At 42.0% G+C, this 13,946-nt stretch overlaps 1 protein-coding gene across 12 annotated transcripts in view; it reads left to right on the forward strand.

Annotated features, from left to right (window-relative positions):
* Positions 1 to 13,946, forward strand: part of PLEKHA7 (pleckstrin homology domain containing A7) — a 220,065-nt gene that overhangs the window by 116,192 nt on the left and 89,927 nt on the right. For all 12 annotated transcript variants that reach the window (XR_015240972.1, XM_086677863.1, XM_086677865.1 and 9 more), the window contains one exon: positions 12,075 to 12,158. Coding sequence is in view for 10 of the 12 variants with exons in the window: in XM_086677863.1 (XP_086533989.1) it covers positions 12,075 to 12,158 (84 nt within the window). In the remaining 2 variants the exon portion in view is untranslated. The remainder of the gene's footprint in view (positions 1 to 12,074; positions 12,159 to 13,946) is intronic.

Below are 13,946 nucleotides of genomic sequence, written 5' to 3' on the forward strand. Positions count from 1 at the left end.
TTCAAGTGCCTGCTCCATGGGTATTACTGTTCTGTGCTGCAAGAGATACACAAGAAATAAGTGAATGATGGCTCCCAGCCCTCCAGGAACTTAGGATCTCACTGGGGGTAGGGGGAGAGGGAGGAGAACAAATACACATGAAGTAAGTAGAGAGCAATATAAGAGATAGCATATAATCAGTCACCAAATTGTAGGTTTCATACCAAATACTCTCCCAGTTCACAAAAGGGAGATACAGGTGATGTTTGTGTTATCCTTCTGTGTGTTTTTAATCACTCAGTAATTTCCTCTCGGGTGTTTGCATTCCGTTCTTTGATTCTCTCTGTTGAGTGTATTAACCTCCTTTGCGGGGGTGGGGAGGGGTTGCAAGGGAGGGCTAATTTCTCCAAATTATATTGTAACATGTTGGGAGAGAGCCAAGGATGAAGCGTTCTTGGCATGTTGGTGTCTCATCTTTCTTTCCTCTGTCACTAAGAGCAGAAGCCACTGCCCTCTGATGGCTACTGATCCTTTAGATTCTTGTCCCTTTGTTACTTTCGTCCCGACTTCTGTAGGTTTAGCTGGCCTATTTGGAGGCATGGTTTCACTTTAAGGTAGGAATCTCCTTAGTCATTTCTCATTCATTCATTCAGCAAATATAACAGTGCCAGATGCTGTTATAGGTCAATAAGGGCAGTGAAAAGACAGACAAGGTCCGTGCTCTCCTGGAATACACAAATTAGTCAGGGAGACTGACAGTTGTCAAAACATATAAGTAAAAAAATGACAATAATTAAAATAGGGTGACTTGATATGAAGTGACTGGGAGCATACCCCAGTGGGTGGTTGGGAAGGGCTTTGAGAGAGTGATAATTCTGCCAATGTCTGAATGACGAGGAGGCTGTTAGGAGAGTATGAGGGAAAGAGCTTCCAGGCTGAAAGGATAGCTAATACAAAGGTTGTTAAGTCAGGAAGAGCTTGGTGTTCAAGGAGCAGAAAGGGGGCCAGTGTGGCTGGGGCGGGATGGGGAAGGAGGAGAGAAGACATACATTGTACAAGATGATGATGCAGCTTGTCAGGGGTCAGGTCACCTAGGGTCAAGCCAAGGTAGAGAGCCTGAATTTTACTCTGTGATGTGGAGCCATTGTAGGGTTTAAAGGAGAAGTGTGACATGATTTAACTTGCATTTGAAAAGACCCATCTGGCTTCCAGTGAGGAGAGTGGGTGGTCCAGAGGCCAGGATGGAAGCAGATAGAGCAGTTAGGCTGTTGCAGTATCTTATCTAGAGATGATGAGGTGTTGGCTGTAGAGCTGGGGAGAAGTGGGTGCATTCAGAGATGTCTTGTACATTGAGGACACGGGGCTTGTAATGTAGTGTGTGTGCAGGTTAAGGTAGAGCAAGAAATGGAGAGTGACTCCTAGGTTGCTGGATAGTGATGATGCTGTTAATAAAAATAGGGCAGCCTGGAGAAGTACCCGGTTTGCTGGGGTGGGGAGAGGATGCTCATTCTGGTTGTGCCCTGTTAAAATTTGGTTGCCTGTTAGTTGTTGCCATAGTCAAGGCACATGTTCAGGGCCAGCAAAGTTAACTGAGAACCTTCTGTATGCCATTCATTTTGCGAGGCTCTTTCGTATATGTCCCTCATTTATCCTCACAACAACTTTTTGGAAGGATATTATTACTATTCCCTATTTTCAAAAAATTTTTTTTAATGTTTATTTATTTCTGAGACAGAGACAGAGCATGAGTTGGGGAGGGGCAGAGAGAGAGGGAGACACAGAATCAGAAGCAGGCTCCAGGCTCCGAGCTGTCAGCACAGAGCCCGACGCGGGGCTCGAAATCACAAACCATGAGATCATGACCTGAGCCGAAGTCGGTCACTCAACCGACTGAGCCACCCAGGCGCCCCATTATTCCCTATTTTCAAAGGGAAGAACTCAGGCTCGGAGAGGTGAAGTGGCCTGCTCTGGTTTGAACCCAGATCTTCTGACCCTGGGGCTCAGGGTGGACATTGAAGGAGGCTGGTTAGTGCAGTGTTGATGGCTTTCATTTGGAGAGAGGTTATGTTGGCTCATCAAGGCCTGATTCCCATGATTCTCAAAGAAGGGCCTATCAGAGTAATGCCCATGTGTAACGAGCTGTTGAAAATCTTGACATTTTCAAAATAGTGCAAGCTCTAAAGACCATTTGAATAAGATTCCCAGTCCCCTTAGGAAATGCCACTTTGTACTGAACGAGCACGTGACACTTTGTACTAAACGAGCAATTTTATAAAAGTGTTAAAAGGAACTTAGAAATGTTGAGGGGATGTAAGGATGCTGTTTCAGCCTTTGGTTGCCACCTCTTTACTCTGTGGCCCCAGGAAGAACTGAAGAAGACGAGGAGGCAATTTCTTGTGTTCTTGGAGTTTTGGTTACCAGTTTTAGGACTTAAGTAGGAGCATTATTAGGTTACCGACGGTCCTTGGTTTTCTTGAGACATTGGGACTTAGAACAAAGATACTAAGTGCCTTAACAAGCCTGGAGGCCACGCTGCTTGTGGCATCAGACCTGCAAGGTGATACTCTTACAGTATTGGGGGAGCCACACTGATGAGCCAGAGGGGCCAGAGTGGCAAATGCTGCTAGCATACCAATGAGAAGAGCCTTTGATAGAGTCCCTCCTTAAGCTTTGAGACTGGATACTTTCTCACATTTTAAGGTGTTTCTTCTCTTTATATCTGGGTCAGATCAGAGCCCATGCTGACAGTGCAGATTTGTCCCACACTCAGCATATCAATCCCACCACTATCAGAAAACCAGATTGATCAGGGTGCTTTGAGCACCAGTCACATAACTCCAGAACTTCCTGCTATGCCAAAAGAAATTGCCATGCTAAGTAGTTGGAACCTTCATATTTAACGGACCAGAGTCTTGTTGCTCACATTATAGTCAAAAACTATATGAATAGAAAATTAATCTTGCGAGAAACTATAGGACCTGTTTACATTTTACTAGTCCTGTCTGTGATTGGAGGCAGGTTCTTCCTTATATTGAGCTCAAATCGTTTTCCAGCTCTCTCTGGTCCTCACTCTGTCCTCTTGTCAAATCTCTCGTGTTTGCTGTTGGACTTCTTTGGGGCCTAGCCCAACTCCTTTCAGGTCCAGGGCTTGTGAAGACGTGCTTATTTATATGGATGGTTACCTATGGCCTGCCTTCAGGGGGATCATCCTTCCCTGCAACCTTCTGTGCTCCCTGGTCCTCTCCCAGGTGAGACTGGCTGCCATCCAGCTTGGAGGGGCTGTTCCTGGGAGGATGAGCAGGGTCTGAGAATGAAGCCTAGCTTATGTTTTACCTCATTTGCCAAGTTACTTACTTTCTCAGTAGCCTGAAGAGAGTTAGAAGCCCTTGAATGGAGGAAAGAGAGTTTTTGTGCTCCCTTGAAACCAGCCTCCTGGCTCCCAGCCGGGCCATCTCCATCACTACGAAAGAGCAAGGTGGCAATTCAGGTTTAAGAACAGGTATTTCAGGGGATTTGTCTGTGCCTGCTAAATGTGTCTTGAGACAGGATGATAGGACATGAGATTCTTCATGGATTTTAGAAAATCAGGAAATGGAGCAGGGTGGGGGCTTTTGGGCTGAGGTTGGGGACAGCAGGTAAAGTCAAAGGACTTTGCAATCTCCAAATGGATGTAAGGACCCAGCATTGAGCAACCTTTGTTTGGTGAGGGTGAGCCTGGGTCAGCAGAAGGAGACCAGAAGGGTGGTGGTGTGCAGGAACACAGGAGTTGGCTGCCGTTGTGGGCAGGTCATCCACCCTTTCTGAGCCTTACTTCCTCACCTGTGGTCTGGTGTGATGAAACACAGCCTGCCTCACTGGGTATTTGGGAAGATTAAATAACCCAAGTACCTAACACTTCTTTCGCTCAAAAAGTGCTGAACCAGAAGCTCTGCCATTAGCAAGCTGGGCGAGTTTGATCAGAAATAATCATATTTTAAGACCTCAGTATTCAGGAGGTATTACTCTGGTTTATCTCTTTTCTCAGTGTCTGAGCCCCGTTTTTTACCTTTAATTCAGTGTTCCAATAACAACATATAACCCAGATCCTCAGTTCCCTTATGTGTAGCATGGGAATAAAAATATCTTCCTTGCCCACCTCAGTGGGGGGTGGGAGGGTGAGATATGATGAATATGACCATACTTAAAGCTTTATGGAAATTCAGGAAATGGTAGTGGTGACGCTGTGGTTGATAACTTTTTTTTTTTTTTTTTTTTTTTTCAAAAAGGGCAGCATCTATATCAGGGAAGAAAGGTTGGGGAACTGCTTCTAGATCTGATCAAATAACAGCTCTATTTTTGTCCACTTTAAAAATCTATCTTTCTTGTAATGTTGGAATGTAAACTTCATCTTAGTGTCTAAACCTTTCAGCTCCAGATTCATTCACCCGAAACTCTGGGCTTATTTAAGCTAGTACAGGTTGGGTGTGGGGAGCCCAGGAGTTGCTATTAAGGTCATGCAGCATATATGAAGTGGTTGCTGGATGCTGGATGCTGGATGCTGCTCCAGGCATATGGGAGATTCGCTCTTTGTGTGTTTATCAGAGATCCACCTTGAGGACCTTGAAGTAGGACCACACAGGTGCTGTCATTCAGAAATTTGGTCCTGGGCACAACAGAAGGAGGGAAGTGCAGAAGAAGAGGGGGAGGGAATAGCAGTGGATGGTACTGTTTTTCTGATGCTTTGTCTTTAGGGATTTTTGGTCTGCCCATAGACTCCTAAGGGAAGGGGACAGCAGGTTATCATGCAAAGAATATCAAATCTAGAAATCGAAGACTGGGATTTATGTCCCAGTCTTATCACTTATTGATGAAGTTATCTTTTTTTTATTTTTAAATTGAACTTTATTGAGGTATAATTTACATGTAATAAAATGCACCATTGTAATTTTAGAGTTGGATGAGTTTTGATAACTGTGCATTTCATGTTAGCACCATCAAAAACAAAACACAAAACATTTCTGTCACCTCTGAAAGTTTCTTTCTACTCCATTCCACTCAACCCCCACCTTTCACCACTAGTCCCAGACAATCACTGATCTTTCTTCTATACCTGTAATTTAGATTTATCTTCCTGGAGTTTTATAAAAATGAAATTATACAATAGTATTTATTCTTGTTGACCTTCATTTGCTCAGCATAAATTTTTTGGTGGTTCAGCAACAAAGCAGTTCATTTCTTTTCATCCCTTTGTAGCATTACACTGCATGAATAGTTTGCATAGCATGTATTTCTATTTACTTTTTGGTGGACATTTGGGTTGTTTCCAGTTTTTTGCTCTTGCATATAAGGCTGCTATGCATATTGAAGACAAGGCTTTGTGTGGATCTATATTTTCACTTCTCTTAGATACCTCAGAGAAGGTATACAAGTGGGTGTTTATAAGAAAATGTCAAGTTGTTTCCAAAGTATTGGCACCATTTTCTATTCCTGCCATTAATGTATGAGATTTCCAATAGATCCATACCCTTGCTAACAACCTTTTAAAATTTTAGCCACTCAAGTATATGTATAGTGATATCTCATTGTGGTTTTCATTTGTATTTTCTTGATGACTGATAATGTTTGGTCATTTGTGAATCTTCTTTTGTGACGTGTTGAAATGTTTTTTCTATTTTGAAAACCAATAGTCTGTCTTAATATTACTGAGTTGTAGGAAGTCTTTCTATATTCTGGATACAAATCCTCTGGTATTTGTATGTATTGTGACTATTTTCTCCCAAGCTGTGCCTTGCCTTTCATATTTTTAATAATAGGTAAGAGACTATAGATGAGTAAGGTTCCCAAAGTATAAGAGGCCATGAAATAATTTGAATGAAACAGAAAATGTTAAATGTATATATAAAATGAGTAAATTTTGTACGCCAATCATAATTTCGTCCAGTCCAAGGCTATTTCTTTTTTTTATTTTATTTTTAATTTTTAAAAATTTATATCCAAATTAGCATATAGTGCAACAATGATTTCAGGAGTAGATTCCTTAGTGCCGCTTACCCATTTAGCCCATCCCCCCTTCCACAACCCCTCCAGTAACCCTCAATTTGTTCTCCATATTTATGAATCTCTTCTGTTTTGTCCCCCTCCCTGTTTTTATATTATTTTTGTTTCCCTTCCCTTATGTTCATCTGTTTTGTCTCTTAAAGTCCTCATATGAGTGAAGTCATATAATTTTTGTCTTTCTCTGACTGACCAGTTTCACTTAGCATAATACCCTCCAGTTCCATCCACATAGGTGCAAATGGCAAGATTTCATTCTTTTTGATTGCTGAGTAATACTCCAGTGTGTGTGTGTGTGTGTGTGTGTGTGTGTGTGTACACACCACATTTTCTTTATCCATTCATCCATTGATGGACATTTGGGCTCTTTCCAGACTTTGTCTATTGTTGATAGTACTGCTATAAACATGGGGGTGCATGTGTCCCTTCAAAACAGCACACCTGTATCTCGTGGATAAATGCCTAGTAGTGAAATTGCTGGGTCGTAGGGTAGTTCTATTTTTAGTTTTTTGAGGAACCTCCATACTGTTTCCAGAGTGGCTGCACCAGCTTGTATTCCCATTGATGAAGTTAACTTGAACAAGTCACTTAACCTCTCTGAGCCCTTTCCCATTCATAAAATGGGGGTCGATGGTGTTAAGAGGTATAAGGAAAGGTTTTGTAGACTGGGGAATCGTTGACAAGTAATAGTGGATAGTGCTGTTGTTGCTTTATTATTACTCCCATTGTGAACAGAGCATTTTTTTTTCTTCCAGGTGGCAATGAGGCAGGGAATTTAAAATTCCCTGGTGAATGGAAGTGACTCTCTAAAAGAACCTGGATATTTAAAAAAAGGGGGGGGTATTAAGCCTAACCCTTGAACATGGTGCAAGTGTTTATTTAAGTTTTTTTAATGTTTATTTATTTTTGAGACAGAGACAGAACATGAACAGGGGACGGTCAGAAAGACAGGGAGACACAGAATCAGAAGCAGGCTCCAGGCTCCGAGCTGTCAGCACAGAGCCCGATGTGGGGCTTGAACTCACGGACCGTGAGATCATGACCTGAGCCGAAGTCCGACGCTCAACCGACTGAGCCACTCAGGCGCCCCAAGTTTATTTTTTTAAGTTTATTTATTTAGAGAGAGTGCATGCATGTGAGCGGGGGAGGGGCAGAGAGAGAGGGAGAATCCCAAGGAGGCTCTGCACTATCACTGTAGAGCCAGAGCCTGATATGGGGCTCAAATTCACCAAACCATGAGATCATGACCTGAGCCGAAATCAAGAGTCGGACAGTTAACTGACTGAGGCACCCCATTTTATTTAAAATTGGTGCAAGGATTTCTGAACCAGGTGTTGCCGGGGCCTGCTTCTCATCCTTCTCTAGATGCTCATGCCTTAATTCTGCTTTTTTGTGAAGATCTGGATGTTTTCTGCCAGAGAGAGTCCTAGGATTCCCAAAGACTTGCTTCAAACCAAGAGCTGGGAATTTGGAAGCTAGAGTGGTTGGGAGGGGTGAAAGTGTGCAGGCAGTAGTACACAATCACAGGGCCAAGGAGCAACCTGTCCTGATGGCTTTGACCGCTTCACATTTGGCTTACTAGAATTCACGAGGCTCTGAACTCAATGCCAGCTTACCCCAGACACCAGAACACAGGACACTCTGGCCGGCCGCCAGGGCAGAGTAAGAAAATCTTTGTAGGTGTAGAGACTTTTCCCCCCTTTTTTTAACCTTTATACTATGCTCATTAAATCTGCTAATCTCTGGGTAGCCCCATGCTCAGTTTGGAGATGGGGCTAATACCTTAACACTAATAAACTGAGATGATATATTGACTCTGACAGTGAAAGCATTTTAATCATTTGTATTAGGAGCCTTAAAAAATGACCATGCCCTTTGATTAAGTAATTTTACCTGTGGAACCTTAACCCAAGGAAATAATTTGAATTGCAGGAAAAGCCTGTACTAAAATATGTATAGTGCACCTAATATGTCCAGCAGTAGAAGAATGTAAATCTTTCTAGAATGTAAGCACCATGGGGGGAAGGGCTTTTTGTTCACTCCATCTCCAGCACTTAAAGCAGTGTCTGGCACACAGATGGCCAATGAACATTTTTTAATGGTTATAGAAGAAAAATTTACATCCATATGATGAAACTATTTTACAGGTTTAACCTATCTGGAAGTAGAGCATTCCTATGAAACTTTGTGTGTGTGTGTGTGTGTGTGTGTGTGTGTGTGTGTGTGTGTATTTGTCAAATTGGTTTCCATACAACACCCAGTGCTCATCCCAACAGGTGCCCTCCTCAATGCCCATCACCCACTTTCCCCTCTCCCCCACTCCTCCATCAACCCTCAGCTTGTTCTCAGTATTTTAGAGTCCCTTATGGTTTGCCTCCTTCCCTCTCTGTAACTTTTCCTCCCCTTCCCCTCCCTCCCAGTCTTCTGTTTCTCAGGATGAGTGAGATGAGTTTCACATATGAGTGAAAACATATGGTATCTGTCTTTCTCTGTATGGCTTATTTCACTTAGCATAACACTCTCCAGTTCCATCCATGTTGCTACTGAGGGCCATATTTCATTCTTTCGCATTGCCACGTAATACTCCATTGTGTATATAAACCACAATTTTTTTTTCAATATATGAAGTTTATTGTCAAATTAGTTTCCATACAACACCCAGTGCTCATCCCAAAAGGTGCCCTCCTCAATACCCATCACCCATCCTCCCCTCCCTCCCACCCCCCATCAACCCTCAGTTTGTTCTCAGTTTTTAAGAGTCTCTTATGCTTTGGCTCTCTTCCACTCTAACCTCTTTTTTTTTTTTCTCCTTCCCCTCCCCCATGGGTTTCTGTTAAGTTTCTCAGGATCCACATAAGAGTGAAAACATGTGGTATCTGTCTTTCTCTGTATGGCTTATTTCACTTAGCATCACACTCTCCAGTTCCATCCATGTTGCTACAAAGGGCCAGATTTCATTCTTTCTCATTGCCACGTAGTACTGCATTGTATATATAAACCACAATTTCTTTACCCATTCATCAGTTGATGGACATTTAGGCTCTTTCCATAATTTGGCTATTGTTGAGAGTGCTGCTATAAACATTGGGGTACAAGTGCCCCTATGCATCAGTACTCCTGTATCCCTTGGGTAAATTCCTAGCAGTGCTACTGCTGGGTCATAGGGTAGGTCTATTTTTGATTTTTTGAGGAACCTCCACACTGTTTTCCAGAGCGGCTGTACCAGTTTGCATTCCCACCAACAGTGCAAGAGGGTTCCCGTTTCTCCACATCCTCTCCAGCATCTATAGTCTCCTGATTTGTTCATTTTGGCCACCCTGACTAGCGTGAGGTGATATCTGAGTGTGGTTTTGGTTTGTATTTCCCTGATGAGGAGCGACGAGCATCTTTTCATGTGCCTGTTGGCCATCTGGATGTCTTCTTTAGAGAAGTGTCTATTCATGTCTTCTGCCCATTTCTTCACTGGGTTATTTGTTTTCCGGGTGTGGAGTTTGGTGAGCTCTTTATAGATTTTGGATACTAGCCCTTTGTCCGATATGTCATTTGCAAATATCTTTTCCCATTCCGTTGGTTGCCTTTTAGTTTTGTTGATTATTTCCTTTGCTGTGCAGAAGCTTTTTATCTTCATGAGGTCCCAATAGTTCATTTTTGCTTTTAATTCCCTTGCCTTTGGGGATGTGTCAAGTAAGAAATTGCTATGGCTGAGGTCAGAGAGGTCTTTTCCTGCTTTCTCCTCTAGGGTTTTGATGGTTTCCTGTCTCACATTTAGGTCCTTTATCCATTTTGAGCTAATTTTTGTGAATGGTGTAAGAAAGTGGTCTAGTTTCAACCTTCTGCATGTTGCTGTCCAGTTCTCCCAGCACCATTTGTTAAAGAGACTGTCTTTTTCCATTGGATATTCTTTCCTGCTTTGTCAAAGATTAGTTGGCCATACTTTTGTGGGTCTAGTTCTGGGGTTTCTATTCTATTCCATTGGTCTATGTGTCTGTTTTTGTGCCAATACCATACTGTCTTGATGATTACAGCTTTGTAAGGCTAAAGTCTGGGATTGTGATGCCTCCTGCTTTGGTTTTCTTCTTCAATATTACTTTGGCTATTGGGGGTCTTTTGTGGTTCCATGCAAATTTTAGGATTGCTTATTCTAGCTTCAAGAAGAATGCTGGTGCAATTTTGATTGGGATTGCATTGAATGTGTAGATTGGGTTGTATTGACATTTTAATAATATTTATTCTCCCAATCCATGAGCATGGAATGTTTTTCCATTTCTTTGTATCTTCACTTTCCTCCTATGAAACTTTTTGTAAGACATAATGGTGTAAAGTAAAGCAGCAACTACTATAAATTATATGGAAAAAAATTTGAGCATTCCCAGATCCCCAAAATAACCTCTTAGGCTTTTCTTTCTTTCTTTCTTTCTTTCTTTCTTTCTTTCTTTCTTTCTTTCTTTCTTTCTTTCTTTCTTTCTTTCTATGTTTATTTATTCATTTTTGAGAAAGAGAGAAGGAGGGAGGGAGAAAAAACCCAAGTGGGGGAGGGACAGAGAGAAAGAGACAGAATGTGAAGCAGGCTCCAGGCTCTGAGCTGTTAGCACAGAGCCCATCTCTGGGGCTCGAACTCACTCACCACAAAATCATATCTGAGCCAAAGTCGGATGCTTAACTGACTGAGCCACCCAATTTCCCTTTTTAGGCTTTTCTGATACCTTAGGACACACCTTGTTAATAGATGCACAAAATAAATCGAGATAAAACACAGATGCTCACAGACACAGTTCAGAGCTGTGGCAGTTTCATGCTGAGATGCTGAGTGTAGTTCCCAGATAGGGAGCTTGGTGGTGCCACTCGCTGCTCGGGTGTTTGCTGCCTCTGTGAGGGCTCCCTGCAAAACAAACACTGAATGCTATTTTTGCTTTTCAGCTTTTTTTTTTTTGTAAAAACAAAAATTCTTCTCATATTTCTTTCTGTTAGCGAAAACAGGTACAGTGTAGGTCTTTCCTAAGTGAAGTGGTATAAGGTGAACTTTCAAAAAGCAGGGGACACCTGGACTCAGCTATTTCAAATGAAGAAGTCTTAAGGACATAGGAAATTTCTATGTTAATAGGATGTGAGCAAAGCAGGATACAGATTTCTAAATACAGCAAACTCATAATTTATTTTGTAATAGAAAAAAACTAGGGAAGGAGAAGATAGCCAGGTTTATCTCTAGGTTGGTGAGATCATGGATGGCATTTTTTTCTTTTTATATTTCTAAAATTTCTAAAAGAGCAGTGATGTTTTGATTAGGGAAACTTTTAAAAGTAAATCATATTCTTTGAAAAAGCAGGACGTTGGGTTAGTTTATTCATTGAGCAAACCAGCAGACTCTAGAGCCAGCTCCTCCTCCTTTACAAAGAACCAGGCAGCCTTTGTGAATACACAAAACACCTACACACTTTGGTTGTGACTGTCAGCCTGGTGTGGAAGCTGATCCCTCCTAACTTCAAAAGGGTGATAGAAACTCTTCAGTGTTGAAAATTGTGCAGGCCATGTTGCAGAGACATGCCCATGCATTTATATCCTATCATTGAGGTGAAGGCATTTTATATTAGGGAGAAGAATTTTAAGAAGATAGTTTTTCTGGGTGGGTGGCTAATTCTTGGAATTCTTTCCCTGGTTGATGGTTTCGGGAAGCTGTTGAAAGTACTGTCTGCTTTCCTTCATTCTTGTTTTAGCTCGTGCCATCTAAAAGTAACGTTTTGTTCAACAGTTCGGTTTGTTGGAGTACGTACTTCGGGGAATGTCTCTCGAAAATGCAGTGTTCTCTTGGAGCCAAGACTTTCCTAGAGTTAAAATCCCTGCGTCTTAGGTGGGCTTTGACACCTGAGCTGGAAAAGTTCGTGTTTTTTTAATGCAATGGAATTCTGACAGATCAAATGCGTCTCAAAAGAAAGGCTCACTCTCTCAATGTGGGAGGAATCTGTAATGATCCAGGGGTCCTCAGACATTACTGACTTGTTGTTGTGTATGTAATCCTTTCCATTCACATGACTTCTCATTCATTATCTCTCTTTCTTTCTCTCTAGCCATAACCAACAGACCACAGCATTCAGGCACCCTGTGAGTGGGCAGTTTTCTCCAGAAAATAGCGAATTTATTCTTCAAGAAGAGTAAGTACTTCTATATATTCTACTTTTCCAAGCAGAGTTTTGAGAGTTTAAAGGCATTTGCTCAAAACAAAGCTTGTTGGACTATTTTCTCGCCCAGATAGAGGGGCTTGGAGTGGGTTGGTTGATACGAGGTGGAATGCAAGAATTTTGTTTTTTAATCTCTGGACGTCTCTAAGTGGGAAGATGTGGAAGTGGGGAGATGATACGGGCTTGTGCCATGATTGGTACTGTCAGAGCCTGTTACAAACTCTTTTCCCCCTGAATGAACCCTCCCCCATCAAGTATCCTCTAACATACTACTGTGCTCTGAGAGGACCCACTCATCTAGAGTGAAGTTGCCTTAAATACAGCCTCACACCAAGCTGAACCAGCCTCCCATAGACGCCTCAAATAAGAGTCCAAAGCCAGGGCTTAGAAGGGAGGAGGGCTGTGGCATCCATTGTCCCTGAACATCTGGAGTTCTTTCTGCTTGCTTTTTCCAACATGGGGACTTTCTTGCTCCTCAGTCCTATTTCAGCAGGGCCCCGGGGTGCTCTGAGGTAGGTTCTACCACCCAGGGCTTGTCTACTTAAAAACACATGTACAGCCCAAGCAAGATGTGTTCTTCTCCCAAAAATGAAGGAAGAGCAATGTATGCAAGTGGCTTTGTTCCCTTCTGCTCATCTGAGACCATTCTGTTTGAAGAAAATGATACTGTTTGAGAAATTCATAGAGATGTTCGCTTCCCCCCTTTATATTATTTTTCTGTTCAATCTCTAGACCAACTATGATCTTAAATTATCAGTATTTTTACAGCATTTCCCTCCCTCAGTACTTACACCTTTAAACTTTGGGTTATGGAAAATTTCAAGCCTATGCAAAAGGAGAGAAAGTATTATCTCCCATCTTCAATTTCCAAAACATGGCTGATTTTATTTATTTCATCTATAGCCTCCCCCTCACTACCTGGATTATTTTGAAGCAAATTTCAAACACATCATTTAATTCCTTCAGTATTTTCAGCTAAGAGTCATTATCTTACAGAAGTTATAAAACTAGAAATCTATAATTATGATATGACATTCCTTACATGTGTACTCTGTGCTGAGGGTTTTACATATTTAACACAATAGTCCTGAGAAGTAGACCATCATCATCGTTTTAAAGATGAAGATGCCAAGACTCAAAGAAGTTAAGTCACTTGCTCAAAGTTGCATGACTGGAAGTAGAAAGAGCTAGGATGTCACCCCCGTTTGATCTCTTTAGTCAGGGCTAACCCTTGGTACTAGTCAGAGGCCACTTACTAAATTATTATTATCATTATTTTAAGCAAACTTCATGCCCAGTGGGGAGCCCAATGTGGGCCTTGAACTCATGACCCAGAGATCAAGACCTGAACTGAAATCAAGAGTTGGATGCTGAACCGACTGAGCACTCCAGGCACCCCTACTTGCTAAATTATTTTGATGCTGGTGGTCCATGGGTCCTGATGGCCAGTCTGGAGTTGGGGTCTGACTTTGAAAGCATTAATACTATTAGTGGATGGAAGATAAAGATGGTCTTGTCTCCGGCATTGAGATAGAACTGCTATGTAAAGACAGAACCAGAATGTGGATTCTCCACATTCCAATTCAGAATGAGTTTGTTTATAGAATCCTGAAGGTCAGAAGCTCTTGGGAGGTCAGCTCAGCCCCCTTCCTTAGGCATCCTAGAGACACAGGTGCTTGTCATTTTTAAAGGTCTGGATGGAGAGTCCATTAGAACACCTAACTTGGGAAGTTACCAACTTTAATAAAAGCTTCTGGAGAA

The sequence above is a fragment of the Puma concolor genome, chromosome D1 (assembly GCF_028749965.1).
Source record: "Puma concolor isolate L17-30 chromosome D1, mPumCon1.1.hap2, whole genome shotgun sequence".
In the NCBI taxonomy this organism is placed as follows: Eukaryota; Metazoa; Chordata; class Mammalia; order Carnivora; family Felidae; genus Puma; species Puma concolor.